General features: G+C 45.0%; 1 protein-coding gene across 2 annotated transcripts in view; it reads left to right on the top strand.

Annotated features, from left to right (window-relative positions):
- The window catches only part of Ppa2 (inorganic pyrophosphatase 2), a 71,388-nt gene that overhangs the window by 15,858 nt on the left and 33,537 nt on the right, over nucleotides 1-21,993 (top strand). For both annotated transcript variants that reach the window (XM_032897294.1, XM_032897293.1), the window contains exons 3-6: nucleotides 28-72; nucleotides 4,014-4,067; nucleotides 7,243-7,362; nucleotides 16,345-16,431. In XM_032897294.1, the coding sequence (XP_032753185.1) occupies nucleotides 28-72; nucleotides 4,014-4,067; nucleotides 7,243-7,362; nucleotides 16,345-16,431 (306 nt within the window). The remainder of the gene's footprint in view (nucleotides 1-27; nucleotides 73-4,013; nucleotides 4,068-7,242; nucleotides 7,363-16,344; nucleotides 16,432-21,993) is intronic.

Here is a 21,993-nt window from a genome sequence, read left to right as displayed (position 1 = left end):
TCATAATTATCGTCCTTCCTCTTACAGGAAAATGGCATTCCCAGGAAAAAGGCACGAAATGATGAATATAAGGTATATTTTAAGGTTTTTATTGTTTGAATCATTTAAAACTTCACTTTGTGACTATGCTATACGCTTGTGTGTGCATGCACACATGGATGCAGGTCAGTACTCATGGAAGCCAGAAGAGGGCGCCAGTTTCCATTCAGCTGCCATTGCAGATGGCTGTGAGCCACCTTACCCCTGGGGACTGGGAAGCCAGCTTGGGGGCCAGCACTCCTGACCACAGAGCCATTCCTCCAGCCCCCTCTGCCACTCTCTAGAGTCTGTTAATGACCTCGGTATAGTTTGCATTCTTAAACTGCTTCTAATTTTCCTCCTACAAGACTTCCGTGTGGGATCTGATGGTTTCTTCCTGATGTCTCTTTAAGGATCTGGGGACGATCACCATTTAACCTTTTTTACAGTGTTAAAATATCCACAGCCTAAAATTCATTATTTTATCATTTTTTAAACTTGTATATAAGCGGGCTCTCACCCACCGAGCCGTCCTTTCCCAACCCAGTTTATTTCTCTTTTACATTGAGCTAGAAAAAGATAGTTTGAGAGTCTCTCTTAGAATTGAGGCACAGCAGTCTTTTGGAAGTAGAAAAACAGATGCAGCAGCTCCACGCTGCAATAAGTTGATTCCAAATGTGTCTTTTCAATCTCTGCCTCTTCAGCTACTACTTAGGACCCAAACATCTGATTGGCTCTTTGCCCATCTCTTGCCCTGGGTGACAGTTTCCCCGGTCACCTTTGCCTCCTCAGTCCTATTCCGGCTCCTTGCTACCACAGCTGAATTCCTATATAGTTTGCCTGCTGACCATGTTCTCTTCTCCTAAAGCAGTTGTCAGACCGCCTAAGCGTCCACACCGAAACCCCTGCAGTGCTTCGTGAAAATGTAGAGTCTTTGCGTCCCTGCTGAGGGTCTGCTCCATGGGGTCTGGTTAGTCTGTGTTTTAGCAAGTGCAGTTCCAGTGTGAGGAAGAACCGTGCTCTAGATGGGAGGTGACACGCAGAGACTCGAAGCTTTATAGTTCCGAGAGACTGGGCATGCTAGTCCGAAATAGCCTTTTCAGTAGGGAAAAATATATTCCACGTTCAGAGTGTCAAATTAAAATGTCGTTGTTGTAACGGAGATTATATGTTGGTGGCTGATTGGTATTTATCTGAAAGTTCATCAGAGAAGAAAGAAGGGCAATCTCTTCCTGTTTTGCCCACACACATGAGGCTCAGTGACTGCTTTGTCGTGTGTTATTAGTGTTTCTTTTTTGTTTCTTTCTGTGATCTGCCATCCCCAGGGGAAAAATGAAAAGAAAAGGACTAAAGGAGGGGTTAGGTTTCCCTGCCATATTTCTGAACTGAAATGATGTATTTTGGATTTTCTGGTAAATGACGGTAGGCAGCTGTGGACTTACAATTAATGCCAATCTTTGGTAAACAGGACCGTTCCTAGCTTTGATGAATTGCAGTGAGAACGCACTGCAGCTGGAAAGAAGAAAGGCCAGTGGCTTGAGCCCGGGCCATCGAGTGTCAATGGTGACCAAGAGTGTGGCTTGCAGGCTCACATGTCAGACCTATTCCTGATCTTTTGAGCCAGGTCAGAGTGTATAGCTGGTAACCAGCCCGGTCCCCTCTGTCACCAGCCTGGTCCCCTCTGTCACCACCTATTCGTCCGTCTACACTTGTTCTTTTACAGCCAGGCTTTTAGGGATGAGTGAGTTGTGTAAACACCTGCTGTCTACTTAGGATTTTTTTTCCCTTTGAGAGCTTCTCAGACACATTGAAGCAGGCACAGGGTCCCTCCGGAAAGACCACGGAGAACAGCAGAGCAGTGGGCTGTGTATGCGGCTGCTGTTGTAGGTGTGAGCCGTCAGCCTGAGCTTTTTACCTCCTCAGGGGCTCACGCTCTTACCTCGAAAAACATGTTCTTATCTAGAAATTTCTAATTAAAAAAAAAATCTGCTAAGTGGGATTCTTTCAATTAATAGCATGTTTCTCTACGGCAGTCCCAGAATGTGGCTGAGCTGTGCTTTAAGCCAGCTCGGATCTTATATTAAGATCCCTCAGAGAGCTTTTAAAAAATTAGCAGTTTCTTGGCTTCGCCTAGACCAGTTGAATTGCGGAGGTAGGGAGCAGGCCCTCAGCAGTCTGGTTTTGGTTTTGCCTGCTTGTTTGTTAAAGTTCACCCAGTGATTTTCATATACGCAGGGCAGAGAGAGATACTACACTTCTGCTTTCCTAATCTGTGATAAAAGACTAGGTTGGTTTGTTTGTACTTGTTATAGCCGGATACTTTTTTTAAACACATCAGGATGAACGATGAAATATATAATTCAAGCTCTAATATTTTTGTTAATTTTTGAGATTGTAGTTACATTTCTCCCTTCCCTTTCCTCCCGGGAAACTCTCCTATATACCCCTCCCCACTCTCCTAAAATGTGTGTCCTCTTCTTTCGTTAACTGATATTGTATGTGTGTGCATACATGTATGTATTTGTAAATATAGCCTGCTCAGTCCATATACTGTCACTTGTATGTAACACTTTCAAGTTTCAGGGCTGACCGTTTGGCACCAGACAGCTAATTAATTTGCTTTTCCCTGTGGGAGGGCCATCTCTCCTGTTCCAGTTTTCCTCAGTTGCCTAAGTTCCTTGTGTAGGATCGAGGCCTTGTGTCATCCCCCACCCCACCCCTGGTCTCCTTTGTCGTGTTCGTTGGTGTAGCTCTTGTTCACCTCACACTTGGGCAGTCCATGTTGGTGAGACTTCATGTGTTAGATTCTGGTGTTACTAGGAGACAGTTTCTCCTGGCAGACTTCCTGGGCCTCTGGTGCTTACGGTCTTTCTGCCCGCTCCCCCTGCAGTGTCCCCGACCCTTTGTCGTGGGAGCATTTTGTAGATGGACATATCTACAGAGCTCTGATTATTTTATTGTTATATTCAGTACACATTACTGTCAGTTAACTACAGATGCTTCTAAATTCTCAGTTAACAGTTATGGCCATGCTTTGGATAATCCTGCTTTAAACTGTTGCTTCCCCGTGACTGTGATTCATTGTTGTTGCCATTAAACACAGCATCCTCACCCTTTGCAAGCCTAAGACTTTCTCTTTGTGAGGCAAGTGGTGAGAATTGTATTTACCCACCACCGACCTAGTCTCCTTTCAGTTAAGCAGTCGACAAGGTACAGAAGTGAGAGAAAGAAGCCACTGTCCTTTCGGAATGTTAAGGGATCAGAAACCACTACCTTTGTTTTAGAGAAGCCCATCTAAGTCCTCGCAAACTTTCTAGTAGCTATAGTGATAACTTGACTTTTGGATTGTGATTATAGCTTGCGTGCAGATGTTCTTTTCCTCATTTCCAGCCTTCTTGACTCCTTGATGTTGTGTGTGTGCTCCTTTAAATTACACGATGAAGTTTTAACCACATCGCCATGAGTGGAGCAGAGTGGTCTATCATTCAAGTTCAGCTGGAAAATAAATATCAAACTCATTTCCCGCCAGGCCACGCGTGCTTTTTAACCCTAGTGCTCAGGTGGCAGAGGCAGGCAGATCTTTGTCAGTTTAGGGCCATCCTGGTCTGGATTGAGAGTTCTAGGCTGGCCAGAGTTACATGCTGAGGCTCTGTCTCGAAAGAAACAACTGAAGCAGGGCAATGTCCTGATTCCCAGTATCGTCGCTGCCCTGAAAAGGGCTCCCACTTTCATGCTGCGCAGCGGCATCAGACGTGGTTGCCTCCGTGAGCCAGGCAGCCTCGCTAACTGCGAGAAGGGATTTATACATGTAGATGGCAGGAATGAAGCATTCCGTGTGTGAGATGGAAACTTACACTGTTCTTCTATTAGAGGCCATACTGATTTTCATTTAGTACACAGTTCTTCAATGCCAAGTGAAAAGAAGGAAAGGGTGAATAAAAAAATAAAAAAAAAATGGTAATGATCTTTTTTTTTTTTTTTTTTTTTAATTACAGGCTTCGTTTAATATGGTTGTGGAGATACCTCGGTGGACAAATGCCAAGATGGAGGTAGGGATATATTCTCTTAGTGTAAAAATGAAACCTTAACATAAAAACATAAATGCATCATTTCTAGCTACTTAGCGTATTTGATGGTGGGTGGACGTCAGACTTCTCTTTGTGGGAGATAATTCGAAATGTTCTTGTGAGCTTAGACCTTAGTTTGAAAAACAAAATGTTTTGAACTGAATATCCCTTTGTAGAGTATTTCTGTGTTTTAAGGCTCGCATTTATGTAATTTTCTTTGCCCTTCCCTTGACACAGCGGCGGACACTTTCAGATTCTATTCAGACCCTGTTCCGCGTTTAGTTCATAGACAGAAAGGAAGCGTTTGGTCTTGTGTTGGTGGCAATTTCGGCTTCTGGGGATTTAATTCTTTAGGGTTTTGTGTTGCCTGGGAACAGCACTTTCTCCTGAGTGCGTGGATCTTATCTAAGAGCGCCCACTTCGCCCTTGTAAGTCTTCTTAAAAACTTTATTTCAATCTTTTCCGTGACACGCAAGCTGTCGGAGCCCTCTTGTGAGCGCCTCGTGCTCTCTCTCCCTCCCATCGGATGAGCCCTTCACAGTTAGGGGCGACTCTCAAGTGTGCCACCTCGATTCTTCACTGTTTATTTTATATCACATTTTTTTCACCCTTTCCCAATGTTAACGTGAATATGTTTAATAGAAAGATAGAACTTTAAAATGACACCACTCAACAAAGATCTGAACTTGCTTTTTTTATAATTGCTGTAACTGAGCAATATATATTTGTGGAGTACAAATGTCATTTATGAACATAACAGAGAAATGAAGTCAAGTCACTCAGCATATCATCTGGAATATTTTTTTTTCTGGTGAGGTCATCTCAAAAATTTACTCTGTTAGCTCTGTGCCTTGCATAGTAGTTCTCAAAACACACACAGCAGTCTTCTTAGCTGAAGTGGTTGACCTGTGTGGTGATGCCCGCCCTGTGCAGATGGTACCAGAGCCCTCTGCCCCTCCACCCCATGGACTGACCGAGCTTCCCCATCCTTTCTCACCTCCTGCTCTTTCAAACCTTTGGTAACCACTGTTTGGCTCACACGCTCTAGGAGACCAACCTCAGAGCCCATTTTCTGTGTCCGTTTATCAGTTTCTGGGTCTTGTTTCCATCCCTTGGCTGTTGTTAACATCAAGGCGTCATCAGGTGCCGTGCTAGCACGCAGCCGTCCTTTCCTTCGCTGTGTATTTGGGACTGAGTTGCTTGTGAGTCAGTTCTGTTTTCAGGTTCCTGGAGAACTTCCTGCTGTTTTCCACGATGGCTGTGCTAATTTATATCCCCTCGATTGTACCAAGGCTTCTCACCTCTAAGGGTACAAGGCTTAGCCCCTCAACAGTGTATAAGGCTTCTCCCCTCGATGGTGTAGGACTTTCCTTCTCATCCTTCCTTACTAGGACTTCGTATCTGAAGTCTTTTTGGTAATAGTCGTTCTTATTAGAGTGGAGTGAACCCTCCTTGTGCTATTTTGTAATAAGTAAGCATTTCTTCCCCCCTTCTATGACTGTATGCATTTGTGTGTGTGTGTGTGTGTGTGTGTGTGTGTGTGTGTGAGTGTGTGTGTGTCCATGGAAACTCCACAGTCCGCCCTTCCTAGATCTGTTCTTTTTAAATGACTTTGGAACTTCTCTGGATCACAGTGACCCTGATTCATGCTACTTCTAATCCAGCACTGGGTGTCTTTTCCTTCATTGGTGTCTCTTTTGGTTTTTTTCTTTTCATCGTCAACTTATAGTTTTCAATTGGAACAAATCTTTCTCTTCCTCCATTAAATGCATTTCTTGTTGTTTGCCTGTAAATAGGGCAGCCTCTGGATTCCTGCTTTGAATGGTTCATTGGTAGTATGCAGAAATGCTATGGAGTTTTGTGTGCTGATTTTTATATCCTAAAAATTCACTACGTTCATTTTTTACTACATACATTCAGAATTTTAGAGGTGTGTGTGTGTGTGTGTGTGTGTGATCTTAAGAGCTTTCTGCATTTATGATTGTGTTATCTGTAAACAGAGATGATTCTACTCCTTCCTTCCCTGTGTGACTTTTATTTCCCTTGCCTGGCCGCTCTGGGAAGGACTTAGAGCATTCTGCCAAGTCAAGGCAAGACTGTCTGCAGGTGCTGCAAAGGCCACAAGAGGGCGCTCAGTGTGCTTCTCCATCCCTCTCCCCTTGGTCCTCTGAGGCAGTGTCCCCCTGACCTTAGAGCTTGTATTTCTTCTGTGCTGCAAGTGAGCACAGCCCAGTGATCCCCCTGTCCCCACCACCCCCACAGCTGGTTTCACAGGCGTTTGTTTGCAGAGCAGCCTGTTCCATGTCTGATGCTGGTCCCTTAACCTTGTAGCCGTCTCTGTAGAGCAGTGGCCCTCGACCTTCCCTAAGGCTGCAGCCGTTCCGCATGGTGTGGTCACCACCCTGCCAACCATAAAATCATTATTTTTTTGCTACTTCATAACTGTAATTTTGCTACTATTAAGAGTCATAATATAAACACCCCTGTTTTCTTTTTTTTTGTCTTGTTATTATTTTATTTATTTATTTATTTATTTATTTATTTATTTATTTATTTATTTTTTATTAACTTGAGTATTTCTTATTTACATTTTAGTGTTATTCCCTTTCCGGTTTCGAGGCAAACATCCCCTAATCCTCCCCTCCCCTTCCTTATGGGTGTTCCCCTCCCATCCTCCCCCATTGCGCCCTCCCCCAACAATCTAGTTCACTGAACACCCCTGTTTTCTGATGGTCTTTCGGGGGCCGAGACCCACAGGTAGAGAACCACTGCTCTAGACCCTCACCGTGGTAAACACCTTTGAGTTAACTATAATTCCATAAGACTTGGCAATAAAAGCCCTGAAATTAATTGCTGCAGCCAAAAAAGAAAAACAACTTGTCAATTAAGCCCTCCTGCCTTTCCTTTCATCCTTCTGTTTTTCTTAGAAACAATGCAATGTATAAATAATTTAAGCCCAAATCTGGAATCAGGTACCTTCTTTCCAGACAGGCTTTCTTACATGGTACTCGTTAGTTAGTAATAAGAACTGACTTACTTTACTTGAAGCCTCCTTTGAACGGTGAGTTGGGATGTGGGTATTCGTTTGAGCTGTGGTTCTTGGCATACAGGGCTAATGGCTTTCCCCCGCTCCCCGCCTTCCCCGTGACCTTCCCAGATCGCCACCGAGGAGCCACTGAATCCCATCAAGCAAGACACCAAGAACGGGAGGCTGCGCTACACCCCGAACATCTTCCCCCACAAGGGCTACATATGGAACTACGGGGCCCTCCCTCAGGTAACGTTTCCTGCCATCAGGGTAGTAAACTCTCAAGAAATCCCCTTGTGAGTCCTGTGAACTCCCTGAATTTAAATGAGCTCCCGGAACACACCGGTTTCTGGGATCTGTGAATTTAAATTTTGGGATGTGGCATTCACTTGTCCCAGTAAACTTTACTTCAAACCACACGTCTCGCCACCGCTCCTTCTCGAGTCAGGCTCAGAAGACTGACAGCTGGCATTTGAACGCATCTTCGTGGGCTTAGCTGGTGTCAGTGAAGAATTTTCAGCAAGTCTTTATCTAACCTTTAAGTGTGCTTTTATATCCGTTTCTCTACGACAGGATGGGTTTTATTTTTAATAAACCTAACAGGCGAATTGAGTTAAATTACAGATGGAGCTCACTGTAAGTCCAGAGTTCTGACTGGAGGCCCGGGTGACGGCAAGTCCTCATTCTCCATGTAGAACCTCACGACCATTCCTGGCCCTTCCTACTTCCTGTCAAGTTCCTCACTCTTTGAAGTAGCAAGTCTTCCTGATTATTTAGTGGGTAAAACTCTATAATGTCTGATCCAAACTCTGGGTTATGGAGAATGCTAGAGAAGCATTTTTCCCTTAGCATAAACTCCATTCTGACATCAGCTGTGTGGGGATTTAATGTTTATATTTCTGTGTATTAATTTTTAATTATATGAAAATGTACGTGGGGGGGAACCCTGTAGGAAATAGGACAGCAGAGAAAAACAGATGTCCGGTTAGGATAAACATTCACGAGAAAAGAAAGAGGAAAATTGTTCTTTCAAAAGCCAGTTTCCCTTTGATGCAGCCAGACCACCCGCGTGGCTGCACGCTAGGGTAAGACTGGCACTCTTGAAATGGTGACTAGAAATGAGGGAAGCATAAAGGCAACCGTCTCTGCTCCTTGGGTTTCTAAGTAGATGGTTCCGTTGGACCTAACAGGGAGAGGTTAAAAACAGCTTAGGGGGTTTTGGGAGAGGAGACCACATGGCTGAAAGGAGGACCAGGGAAGCTACCGGTTTGCAGTAAAACCAGAGATGGGCAAAGTGGAGCAGTTCGAGAAGACACTAATATCCAACTACTTCTTGGGATGATGTGCTGGGAATCAGGATGGGAATGGAGGAGAGTTAGGCACGAGGTTCAGCAGAGCGATGGGTGACTGAATGAGCGTGTGAGCTCAAGGGCCTGTCCGTCACACCAGCAATGTGACCGGAACACGGCGCTTTGGGCTTCTGCCTCTGTCCTCACTAGTAACCTGGAGGATTGGCCCTCGGTATAGTGGTTTCTTCCTAATGCTGTGACCTTTAATACGGTTTCCTTATGTTGTGGTGACCCTTGACCATAAAATTATTTCATTGCTACTTCATAACTGTGATTTTGCTACCATTTTGAATGGTAGTATAAGTATCTGGTATGTAGGATCTGAGAGTGGCCCCTGTGGGTCGCGACCCACAGGTTGAGAACTGTTGTCTTTGTATCATTTATTCCTTTGCCAAAGTTATTTACAATTTGACTAAAGCCATGGACAACTAAGTCAGTGGTTACAATGTAACATCACTAGTGCTACTAAGTCTTACTGATCCTATTTTCTTCTTTATTTTATTGAGAAAATAATAAAGCCAAGCTGGGTGTGGTAGCCCATACCTGTGATTTCAGCACGTGGGAGGCTGAGGCAGGAGGGTTACTGCCAGTTTGAAGCTGGCCTACTTTATATATAGCAAGACCTTGTCTCACCTCTACCCGGCCCCTAAAATTAGCAAACGAACAGAAAGCAGATCTACTGGTGAGAAAAGAAGGGTGTGTGAGATTGAAAACGAAAGGTTGGGACCTTCTGTGGTTTTCTATTTAAAGAACTGGTGCCTTTTTTTCTTTTTTCTTTTTTTCTTCTTTTTTTTTTGTACTGCTCTGGGTGTGTCTGAATTTTCAGGGTGTTCTTATGCTCCCTGCTTTCGGTCTCTGAGTACAGCTGCTCTTTCCTAATTCAACTGAGCTGAACTGGAACCATCACTTAATCTTCTGTGTGCAGTGCATTCTCCGTTGTCTACTTTTCATGATCCATCCTACGTCCAAAACAGTGTCTCAAAAATAAAGATCTGGCCAGGCGCGGTGGCGCACACCTTTAGTCCCTGCACTTGGGAGGTGACGGCAGGTGGATCTCTGTAAGTTTGAAGCCAGGCTGATGTACTTAGAGAGCCCTAGGACAGCCAGGACTACACAGAGAGGCCATTTCTGCAACAACAGGAAGGTCTGGTAATGTTTTCCCATGTGAGAACCTTTCACTGGTTTCTTATTAGTAAGAGGATAAAGTCTGAAACTCTTAACCCGGCCCCTTGCCCTACGCAACTCTCCCCATGGCTCCCTGGAAGAGCCCCTCTCCTCTGCTTCTTCCCCTGCAGCTCGTCCAGCATTGTAATCTCTGGGTCTCCACAGAGCCCCTTCATTCAGCACACTCACTGGCACTCCGTATTTACCAGGAGAAGCTGGAATAAAGTAATCGAATTCTTTGGGAACTTTTCATTCCATACAGAACATCAGCCAATCAGGAGAGTGAAATGTCAGATGTTAGAAACATGAAAGAAGGGGCTGGAGAGATGGCTCAGCAGTTAAGAGCACTGGCTGCTCGTCCAGAGGTCCTGAGTTCAATTCCCAGCAACCACATGGTGGCTCACAACCATCTGTAACTCCCAAGTCTCCGGGGATCCAGTCCCCTCTTCTGATCTCCTGGGACACCAGCCACACATACATATGTGTAGACAAAACACTCCTACACATAAATAAGCAACATTAATTTTGAAGAAAGACTATGAAAGGAAAGTAAGGCAGGGAATTGGGCTACAGGGTGTGTAGGGAGTATTTCCACTGGGACAACGAGAAGATCCCATGACCTGGCATTGTCTGAATAAAGACCTCAGAGAAACAAGGGAAGCGGTAGGGTGGGCATTCAGAGGAGAGGCACATCAGTGGGGCGGGCGTAGTGCACAGTGAGCTAAGAGGAAGCTGGACGTGGAGGAGAGGAGCGAGTGCATCTATCCTTGCTTCTGTTTCCAACCACAGGGCCTTACTATCTTTTAAACCCAAACTGATCTCAGTATGCACACACACATCCATGTGTAGCATCACTAAAGATTTCGTGTGTTTTCTCCCACATAAAAATAACTAAATAGGGTTGGGGATTTAGCTCAGTGGTAGAGCTTGCCTATAAGCGCAAGGCCCTGGTTCAGTCCCCAGCTCCGGAAAAAAAAAAAAAAAAACATTTTTATTAGACCTGAAATTACAGAGACTGCTCAGGGCAAGGCAGAATCCTATGTAATATCTTTTGTGCATGATTATTGATCAGACAGCTTTTAGAATGGAAGCCAACTACTGGCCCCTGTCCCATGCCCACCCTCCAGCTGGCCCCCTTTTCTGTCCTCACTCCCACTGCCTTCTTTCTAGAATACCCCTTCCCAGTGTGCACGCAGGTCACTGGCGGGAATGTTTGCACTAGGCCTCTCATCTCCTGTAGATCTTTTCACCCTGCCTCTTGAACTGTTACGACTGTTCCCGTGTGTTACTCCCCATTTTTCTAAACATCCACCAGATTATAACTGACTATAATTCGTTTACAGATGGTCAGTTTCTTGAAGTTAGAATACAGATGTTATTAACTCAGGGATGTCTTGTTGGCGTTTAATTTCAGTGGGCCAATTGGCTTCTTGGCACACCGAATTGGTCATCAATTATCTTGTTGTGTGCGCTTGTCTCATGAGGCTGGCCAGGTGCAAGGATTACAGCAGTGTCGCACTGTGCGTAGCAGTAAACATCTCGGAGAATGACTAAGTCAACAACATCGCTGGGGATGTGTTTGCTTCACAGACACACACATACGGACATTAAGTCTATTTGGTTGCCCGATTTTGTCTTGGTCAAGCGAGAAGTTCATTGAGAAGAATTAACCAAGCCAACTGCTTGGAAGAATATGTAAGCAGCAGGGCACGGAGTAGAAATCTTACTGATGAGCTTCTGACCCATCAATATGACCTCATTATCTTACGCCTTCTGGCTGTCCTCTCTCCCACGAAATGCTTTCCTCTGACTGTGACTCCGCCTGGAGCAAACATCATTTCTCCTCCCAGGGCACTTACGTTTAACGTACGTTTACCCATGATTAACTGGGTCGCTCCAGCATTCCCTTTATCTGAGTGCATATTTAGAATACTTGTCTGGAGAATATTAAAGAATTAGTGTCACTTTAAAGCCTCAGTCTGAGTGCAGTGTTGACGCGTTTATTATTATTATCAATTTGAATCATTAGCCACGCATATCAGACGTTGTTATTTGTTGGGTTTAGAGCCTGAGAGACCGAATCTCCCTGGGTCTGTTTATTCATCTGAGCCTGAGTCCTACCCAGAAAGCTATTGTAATGGGCTGTGTTCTGGGCAGGGCTAAGCCTGTAAGTTAGCTCGGCAGCGAGGCCGATGTTAGCTGCTGGGGATAAGGTTGACAGACTATCGGGTGAGGCACAGCGTTGGGGTGGGGGCTGGGGGTGCAGATGGGGATGTGTAGCTCCCAGTCCCTCTATGGTGTTAAGCACCTAGATGATCAGCAATTAGCTGTCAACACTGTCTGCGTGTGGCTGTTCCTTTTCTTTTTCTGATTTTTAAAGAGACCTAAGGACCAAGCATGGTGACTACAGCATCTTGGTTAACGTGGATTGTAAGGTAGCAGTCTCCAGGGCCAGTACAAAGCTGGGATTTGTTTTAGGCCATGTCAATATGTATTCTGATTTCACGTTCATAGATTTACTTGTGTTTCCTGAGAGGTTGTTTGTGGCATTTTGATAAGTTTTCTTGGTTCCATGCTAAGACTTTTTATTTCTCAAATGATTCATACAAGAAATTGTAACAATTTATAATCTTACCAGCAATAAATAACAGGTTCCAGGCTACAGTAATTATTAAAATCTTTTGTCCCGTGCTAGAGCCAGCATCTGTGGGGTCTTTTCATCTCAGCGGTGGCCGGTTCTAGGCATCAGCCACACCTCTATCTGTCCTCTAGCCCCGGCCTTCTCTCCGCCCCCATTGCTAGCCGCCCTCTCCTGGCTGTCTCTCTGCCAGCCAGAACTCTCTGGTTCCAGCAACCCAGTAAAACGAGGACTCCAGAAGTCCCAGCAGCGGCTAACCTCTCACATCTATCACTGCTCTGTTTATTTTCCCAGCATCCTAATAGTTAAAGTATAAACTCCTAGCAACCCTATAAACTCCTAGCAACCCGTTAAAATCAAGACTCAATAAGCTGTAATTTAGCAATCAGATTTATATGTAAAATCCTCAATCCACAAAATGTCCGCACAATAAACTCACAACCAATTGATGATATAAACCATCCTCCAGATAAGATTAATTGACCTATAGAAATGCATCCCTTAAGAAATGTTCATAACTACCCGTGGCCATTTAAGGCCACCCGGATCTGGGTCACCTTCTCTGCCTCCACCTTGGTTCTCCTCTTTCTCCTCTCTCCCCTTACCAAAACTCTGTGCCCACCCCACTTTCTCTCTGTCCAATCACAGGCCTTGTCTTACCTCGTTCCCGCCCTCACCTGCATATAGACATCAACTGCACCAGGTGACCTGTGTCCTGTTATTTCAGGTTAACAGACCTCTAAATTCTTTGAAATAGTGTTTGAATGCAGTTTTAATTGGTGATTCTCAGATCAGTTACTTTTCTTACATGTATAAATCATTCATATTTATTTTTCTCCCTTAAATTACTTGTGTCTTTACCCTCCCCCACCCCATCCTGTGTGCCCCCTTTCTTATTTAATTGAACAATTTAAACGTGTCCCTCCTGATACTCCTTCATTGGTCTGAGACTTTTTCCTTTTGTCCTGTTATGCACAGAAACTTCCACTAGAGGGCATTCTCAGAGTTTTACATTGTTCTAAGTTTCCTCACCAGTTGAAATTACACTCTACTTTCAAGTTAAAAATGATGTGACTTAATGTACATCTTTTTACAATAGAACCGATGCCTGCAGATGTGAAGTACAAAAGGCAGAGGTGGGGAAGGGACCAGTCTGCTCTGGGTTTCGCTGGTTTTTGCTGGTACAGAAAAATCATAAAGAGACGCCCCTAAAATTAACGGTATCAAATGGTTTAAGACGATTTCATTGTATTGTTAATCCCTCAACATTAGGAACTGAACTGATAGATAATATTGAGAGTGAGATAGTAAGATGAGTTCAGTCAGCCAATCAACAAACAGAAGAATTCACCAATGGGCTAGAGAGATGGCCCAGTGGTTAGGAGCAATGTTACACCTGCAGTGGACCCAGGTTCACTTCCCGGTGGTTCACAGTCATCTGTAATTCCAGTTCTAGGGGATCCAGCTCCCTTTTCTGGCCTCCACAGGCACCAGGCACATGTGTGGTACATATGTATACATGCAAGCAAGCATCCACACTCACAAAACAAAAGCAAATCTTAAAAAAATGGGGGAAAAATCTCCAAAGCCATACTGCATACAGGTTATGAAGAGACAGTTTTGTCTCAATATAAGGGACAGGGGCTGTAGAGATGGCTCAGCTGTTATAGGCTCAGCTCACAAGCCAAAGGACAATATGCGGGAGAGCGTGTCAAAATCGATGTTGCCCTACGTAGGCTAAGTTAGCTCTCTGTTCACTGGCGGTAAGCTTGGAGAGTGAGTGAACACTGACAGTCAGGACGCGGCTGGCATGTACTCGTGTCATTCTATACATTTAATAAACATCCTTGTGGCCGAGGCAGGACTGGGTCATGGCTACCTTCCTTTAGGGCAGCATGATTTCTGGTTCATCTCCATGCATGTGGTGGTATTCGTGCCTCAGGAAAGAGGAAACTCATTGGTATGTCTAGCTGTATGATCAGATGTCTAGATGGTCAGCCCCACTTTGGTCCCATGTTGGTTGCCTTGCACATTGAGACAAGCTTTGCACCGTGTGTTAATGGTGTGCACTCACTTGGTTACCGAGCCTGCCTTATTCCAGAGTGGGTACTCAGCCTTGTGAGAAGATGAGGATGCCTGAGAGTTGGCACAGGAAAGAAGCAGCAGGGTCAAGACTAGGAAAGAACAGCGGTCCCAGGAATGTGCACACACACTTGGAGAGTTAGGAAAGATGTGTCAGAGAGGTGACCCTGAAATTGAGTGTGCTGCTGTTACTGAAATTCCAGCATCACAAGTTCGAGTCACATGATGGATTCTAATCCTGCCTCTGCTACTTAGACCACTGTGAACACTTTCACTTTATTTGTGTAACGGGCTGAGTAATAATGTATTCCTCACTGTGTGAGTGAGTGTGTGTGTGTGTGTGTGTGTGTATGACTGTATGTGTGAGTGTGTATGTGTGTGTGGTGTGTGTGTGTATGTGTGAGTGTGTGTGAGTGTATATGTGTGTGGTGTGTCTGTGTGTGTGGTGTGTGTATGTGTAGTGTGTGTATGTGAGTGTATATGAGTGTGTGTTTCTGTGTGTGAGTGTGTATGTGTATGAGTATGTGTGTGAGTATGCATGTGTGTGTGTGTGTGTGTGTGTGTGGTGTGTGATTGTGTGTGTGGTTTGTGTGGTGTGTGTGTGTGTGTGTGTGGTGTGTGCGTGTGTGGTGTGTGTATGGTGAATAAGTGTGTGTGTGTGTGGTGTGTGTGTATGTGTATGTATGTGTGTGTATGTGTGTGTATGTGTGTATATATGTGTGTGTGTGTGTGTATGTGTCTGTGGTCTCTCTCTCTCTCTCTCTGTGTATGTGTGTGTGGTGTGTGTGAGTGTGTGTGTGTGTGGTATGCATGAGTGTGTATATGTGTGTTTATGTGTGTCTGTATAAGTGTGTTTCAGAATCTGTCACCTGTGGCCAGTACGTAAGGTTAACAATTATATTGGTTGTTATTCTTGTCCTTTTTTACTTGTAATAGTATTGGGAAACACTTGCTGAACCTGATTTTGTTTTTATCATGATTGTTGTTGTTTTTAAGTAAAGGTGGATAAATAGATGTGTTATAATCTAGACTAGAAGGAAAATGCTGGAGCTTTTCTAGGGTTGCCTGCAAACAAGTACACATCGTAGTTATATAAAACAGAGAAAATCTATCTGGATAATGTAAATGCCAGGATAACAGCAGTGGCTGAATCTTGAGATGACAGCGTCTCATTCTTTCTAATGTCAATTTAAGGCAAATCATTTCAGTCAATTTCTGTGGTTTGATTCAGAGTCAAGCTGTTGGGAAGCTTCCGGGATGAGATAATGCTTAGGAGAGATTTTAAATCGATAGCAAATTCCCATTACACTGTTCATCTCCAAAACTGTAACATATTTTGTAGCCAAACGGTCATGGTCTTCCCAGGAGACTAGAAGAATTATTTGCATGATTCTGTGAGGATCTTGAAATTTAGTAACAGAGGTAGAGAAGCTTTTAAGTGAGGGAAATGAGACAGATAGGTTCTCTTTCTGTAGTAAATAATGCCTTGCCCTTTGTTTTCGGAGGGAACACTGTTTCTGGCAGTAGGAGACATTTAGCCAATAGGAAGTTCATTTCAGATGTGAAAAGCTAGCCTAGCGGCTGCCACTGTATTAGAGGGACAGTGAGTGACAGGACCCCCAGATAAAACAGGCAGGAGACAGGCAGACAGGGCACAGGCAGAGGGAACAGGTGACTGAGACTCCGAGAGGTTTGTGAATGTAAAGTTAGCCACTGACTAAGCTTAGAACATGAATCTTCTGGAAATGCCACCCACTCGCAGATGTGATTACCCAGACAATTAGAGACAGAGGGAGGAAGTGCTGTAAATCTGTTTTCATTGTTGTGATGCTTGTGGGGTGTGCTGACACGTTAGCCCAGAGCCTGAGTAACCTCAGATCATTCTTCCTTTGGATCCTGGCTAGCTCTAAAGCTTCACGTGGTCGTGTGGACAGACTAGGCTGCAGTGAATATCAACCTGCATTTCTGCCTCACTTCTGTCTTTGTTTTGTTCCTCAGACATGGGAAGATCCTCATCTAAAAGACAAGAGTACAAACTGCTGTGGAGACAACGACCCCATTGACGTTTGTGAAATAGGCTCCAAGGTTTGTCTCCCAGACGCCGTTAATCCTCACATGCGTTTTGGTTTACTCGTGTCTAAAATTTCACTTCGGCTTCCAGTTCTCCCATTCTTCAAAGTCTGAGCGTGCTCATTCCCCTGACACTCAGACTCTTCGAATCTCTTTACTTCCTTAAGTCTGGGTGTGGTAAACCACAGTAGGTGAGATCCAGCTGCCGCGTGGCTCCGATAAGATACGTGACACAGCTGCATTCGTGTGCGTGCCTTGTCTAGGGTGCTCCGTCACAACTGCTGAACTGAGGGCTTGTAACAGGGACTGCAAGGCCCGAAGCATTGGCCATCTGACCCTTTATTGGACGTTTGCCAACCCTGCCTTCAGATTCTTTGCCGTTGTCTGGACAGACTTCAGGACTGATGAAAAGCAACTGCTGGAGCTGGGGCGTGGCCTCGTGGTAGAATGCTTGCCTAGAAAGTGTGCTCCCCAGATCCAGGGAGAGCCAAGTACACTGACGCACACCTGCAATGCCCGTTCTGGGGAGGCAAAGACAAGCAGACACCTGGACCTTGCTGGCCAAACAGCTGAGCTGCTCGGTGAAGGTCCAGGCCGCTGAGAGACCCTATCTCAAGTGAAGGCAAAGGGAGCCTAAGGAATGACACTGGAGATTGTCCTCTGACCACACACGTATGCCTGCACTCGCACATGTATACAAACGCACGCGCGCGCGCGCGCGCACACACACACACACACACTCGCCAAGCACAGCAAAAGCCCCCTTCCTCTTTCCTTCCATATCTACCTCCGTGCTGCTGAGTCCTGTGGAGAGAAAGGAAGCCCGTAGGCCTATGGACTCGTACAGTGCGTCAGCCTTCTGTCTGTCCAGCTCCTGTGTCTACCGTATGCGCCCTTGCTGTTCATTGTTGTTTGTACCCCTCTGTGGCTTGCGTTCCCAGGAGAGCCTCCAGGCTTTGAGGTCAAGCTCTTGTAGACCTCAGCTCTCTCACTGGTCCCTCAGACCTGTGTATGCCGCCGTGTGCCTCCGATCCACACCTCTTCTAGATTTCTACACTTCCTGCCCGTGAGTGGCGTTTTCTTCCTTCTCTTTAGTATCAGCAGCTCCTCTCTCATCCTTGACTTCTTACCACAGGCAGCCTCCTTCACCTGTACACAGAGCCAGGTAAGAGGAGCTTCGGTGCCCCTCCCTCCTACTGCCCTCTCAGCTGTCACTTCCTTGTGAAATTGGTCCATCTTCCCTCCTGCCATCATTTCAGTCATACCCCCTCCCTGTCCTCCCGCCCCCACCCCAGTAGCACTGTAGAGGCTGTGGGTTTCCTTCGGTGCTCACTACTCTTCCTTCCTCCTCCTTCCTCCTCCTTTGAGGCTCAGGTGGTCCTGCACGGGACTTACATCATCCCAGAGGTTTACGTTCCCTCCGAGTATTCTTGCTCCCTCCCCATGGTTTCTGCTGCAAGCTTTCCTTTTGCCCACTCAGGCCAGGGGAGCAGGAGGGTGAGCCCTTGTCAATTCCCGCCCTCCTCCCAAGGGCCCCAGGTTTTGCTCTTAAATTGACTTCAGGTCCTGTCCTTGCATTCAGTGGCCTATACTCTTATGTCTCCTGGGCCTCTCCAGCTCACGCCCCAAGTTGTATCCACTTTTTCTGTTTTTAAATTCACAGCTCTCAGTATTTGAGGGCAGGGGATGGGGACAAAAGGTCAGCCACAAAAGGCGTTAGTAACTAAGCAGAGGAGATACTGCCTGAAGACAACATGGCTGCTGCCTTTCACGCCTCCACTCTTCCACCAGAAACAGGCATCATCCCGACTGTTTGCTTCTCTTCACCCAGTTAATGATGCAATATTGATTTTATGTCCCCAAGAGCTTTCAAAACCAATTGTTTCCCTTCTCGCTGCCAGTAGCTTCATCTAGTTTGATGTTAATGTCTCACTTGACGTATTCCTTCTACTAACCCATTTTCTCGATGAGTTTTTATTGTGCCAAGCTCATCTGCCTTGCCCCTTTTGGTGCAACCTTTCCTGGCACTCTTTCTTACTACTTGTTTGCACACTGCCCACAGCTATAACCCATCTGCTTGCACTCTCACATGAACAGGCCTTCAGTCATTCTCTCTCTCTCTCTTTAAAATTTGTTATCAGTTATTTTATTTATTTACATTTCAAATGTTATCACCCTTCCCAGTTTCCCCTCTGCAAACCCCCATCCCATCCCTCCTCCCCCTGCTTCTATGAGGGTGCTCCCCCACCCACGCCTGCCTCACCACCCTAGCATTCCCCTACACTGGGGCATCAAGCTTTCTCAGGACCAAGGGCCTCTCCTCCCACTGTTGCTGACAAGGCCCTCCTCTGCTACATATGTGGCTGGAGCCATGGGTCCCTCCATGTGTACTCTTTGGTTGGTGGTTTGGTCCCTGGGAGCTCTTGGGGGTCTGGTTGGTTGATATTGTTGTTCTTCCTATGGGGTTGCAAACTCCTTCAGCTCCTTCAGTCCTTCCCCTAACTCCTCCATTGGGGTCCCCATGCTGAGTCCGATGGTTGGCTGCAAGCATCCTCATCTGTATCAGCAGAGCCTATCAGGGGACAGCTATACCAGGCTCCTGTCAGCAAGCACTTATTGGCATCAGCAGTAGTGACTGGTTTGGTGTCTGCAGATAGGATAGATTCCCAAGTGGGGCAGTCTCTGGATGGTGGCCTTTCCTTCAGTCTCTGCTCCACACTTTGTCCCTGTATTTCCTTTAGACAGGAACAATTTTGGGGTAAAATTTTTGAGAAGAATGGGTGGCCCCATCCCTCAACTGTGCCGTGTGTAACCTCTGGATATGGTCTCTATATGTTCTTTCTCCCTTTTGTTGGGTATTTCAGCTAATGTCATCCCCGTTGGGTCTTGGGAGCCTCTTGCTTTCCTGGCATCTGGGACTTGTGGCAGCTACCCTAATTCCTCATCCCCCATTGCTACAACTCTGTTCAATTTCCTGACCCTTAGTTCATCTCCCCTGTCTCCCCCCACACCTGATCCTGCTCTCCCTTTTATCCCCTCCACCTCCTCTCTTCCTCCCAAGTCCCTCCCACCCTCTACCTCCCGTGATTATTTTGTTTCCCCTTCTAAGAAGGACTAAAGCATCCACACTTTGGTCTTCCTTCTTCTTGAGCTTCTTTTTGTTTAATATCCACTTACCAGTGAGTGCGTACATGTGAGTTCTTTTGTGATTGGGTTACCTCACTCAGGATGATATTTTCAAGTTCCCTCCATTTGCCTATGAATTTCATGAAGTCATTGTTTTTGATAGCTGAGTAGTGTGTAGATGTACCATATTTCTATATCCGTTCCTCTGTTGAAGGAAATCATGGTTCTTCCCAGCTTCTGGCTATTATAAATAAGGCTGCTATGAACAGTCATTCAATTTATGGAGAGAGTTGTACTTTCCCACTGTGCCCTTTGTTCTCTTTCAATTGGAAACCCTGTTCTGGGCAGTCGCTGGACCGCCACAGCCTTGGGTTGCCGCTCTTCGCTTGGCACATGCGCAGTCCTGCGCACACGACTGCCCTTCGCTAGGCACATGCGCAGTCCTGCATACACGCTGAGGTCGGCGTCTTCACGATTTCAAGGCGGTAAACTCTGAGGACAGGGCTGTCCACTGCATCTGTCATCACTAAGTGCCTGGCATAGAGAATATGCGTAATTTAAAGAGTGCCAGGTGGAATTTGTTAGTCGTCGCCGTCTTCTGAGTTAGCCGAAATGTACTGTTGGAAACGTACCTTCTTCAGGCCGCATCTTAGGATTCTTGCTTCTCTCCTCATTTCCAACGTCCGTCATTCTGATTCCCGCCTCTCATCTCTTAATCACCCCTGTCATTTGTTGCTTTTTCACGTCTTGATTTCTTTTCCTTTCCATTTTTCTCCAGCATTCGCCTTCCTTATTCCCACTCCTTTTGTGAGGTGAGAGATCCTTTCTGCCTCGAAATTCTGATTTTATACAGATTTGTTAGAATTCACGTGACTGTTATTGTTATTCTTGCCTGGCACATGAATTCAACAGAAATATGAAGGAAGTATTGATTTTTCTTTTTCAAATTTACGGTGTAGTTTCCTGATTTTATGTTTTTAAGAATATTTTCTTCTAAGAGGGATAAAGAGATGTGTATAATATTAAATAGGCTACAAAAAAAGGAATGATTAACTTTTGTAACGAATACCTCCTGTGCCTAGATTCCATGCTGGGCTCCTTGGTTTCCTGCTTATTTTGTTATTTCATAACAAGTGAAGATCACGAAGTTACATAAAATTTCATTGCAGGAAAGATTATATTTTTAATTTTTTTTTATTCTTGGGATATAACTCTTGGGGAGTAGTCAATTCATATTTAGTACAAAATATTCATTCAGCTTAAACCTTGTACAAGTAAAAATATTAAAGGCATCTTATTTTCACCCATGTCAATGTGTCATTGAACATGTAATTAGTGACACTGTAACTGGCAAAAGTGTTAGCAACATTTGACTTAAATTGGCATGACACAGTCACACTTATCTGTAACTCGAGAATAATACTAAGAAAATTTAATGTGGGTTTTTTTGTGGTTTCTGCTTATTTGGTTTTTTGAGACAGACTTTCTTTATTTAGCCTTGCATGTCCTACAACTAGCTATGTGGACAAAGCTGGCCTCAAACTCAAAGAGATCCATCTGCTTCTGCCTTGAAAGTGTATAATTATTTTATACACTTTTTTTTTACATTTTACATATAAAGTGTGATATATACTAGGTGTGTAGTGTATCATTATTGAAGAGTGTATTAATTAATTATTGTTATATTTTGCTAGTTTATCCTAGAACTTATAATATTGTAGGCCTGCCTACTATTTAAACCCATTCCAGATTTCTTGGTCCATGTGATGGTTTGTATATGCTTGACCCAGAGAATGGCAGTCTTTGGTGGTGAGTCCTTGTTGGAGTAGGTGTGGCCTTGTTGGAATAGCTGTGTCACTGTGGGTGTGAGCTTTAAGGTCCTCATCCTAGCTGCCTGGAAGCCAGTCTTCCCCTGTCTCCAGTCTTGCCTTTGGAACAAGATGTTGAACTCTGAGCTCTTCCTACACCACATTTGCCTGGATGCTGCCACATTCCTTCCTTGGTGATACTGGACTGAACCTCTGAACTTGTTAACCAGTTCCAATGACATGTTTTCCTTATAAGAGCTGCCTTCCTTGGTCATAGTGTCTGTCTACAAGTAGAAAACCTATTTACACTGTTGTACACAGGTTGACACACTGTTACCTTCCATTATTCTCTGTTGTTAACTGGACCTGGTTGAAGTTTGTTCCCTTTGAGACTGAATCAGTATGGAGGTTTAAAGGCCGCTCTTACAATCAGGATCCCAAGACCTTGCATTTGGTATGACTATTCTAATAAACCCATGTAGATCCCAGAGGGGAATACTCTCTGTAGAAGACTTTTGGAAAGCACATAGATGAAATACAGTATGGGACATAAGATGTGATCTTCACTTTACTGGGGAGAAACTAAAACCTACAACACCGTGTGAAATTATTTGCCTCAAGTCATCTCTTAGGATTGTAGAGA

The sequence above is a fragment of the Rattus rattus genome, chromosome 3 (genome assembly GCF_011064425.1).
Source record: "Rattus rattus isolate New Zealand chromosome 3, Rrattus_CSIRO_v1, whole genome shotgun sequence".
Taxonomy (NCBI): Eukaryota; Metazoa; Chordata; class Mammalia; order Rodentia; family Muridae; genus Rattus; species Rattus rattus.
The sequence above is the reverse complement of the archived record's forward strand: the minus strand, read 5'-3'. Positions and strand labels throughout refer to the sequence as shown.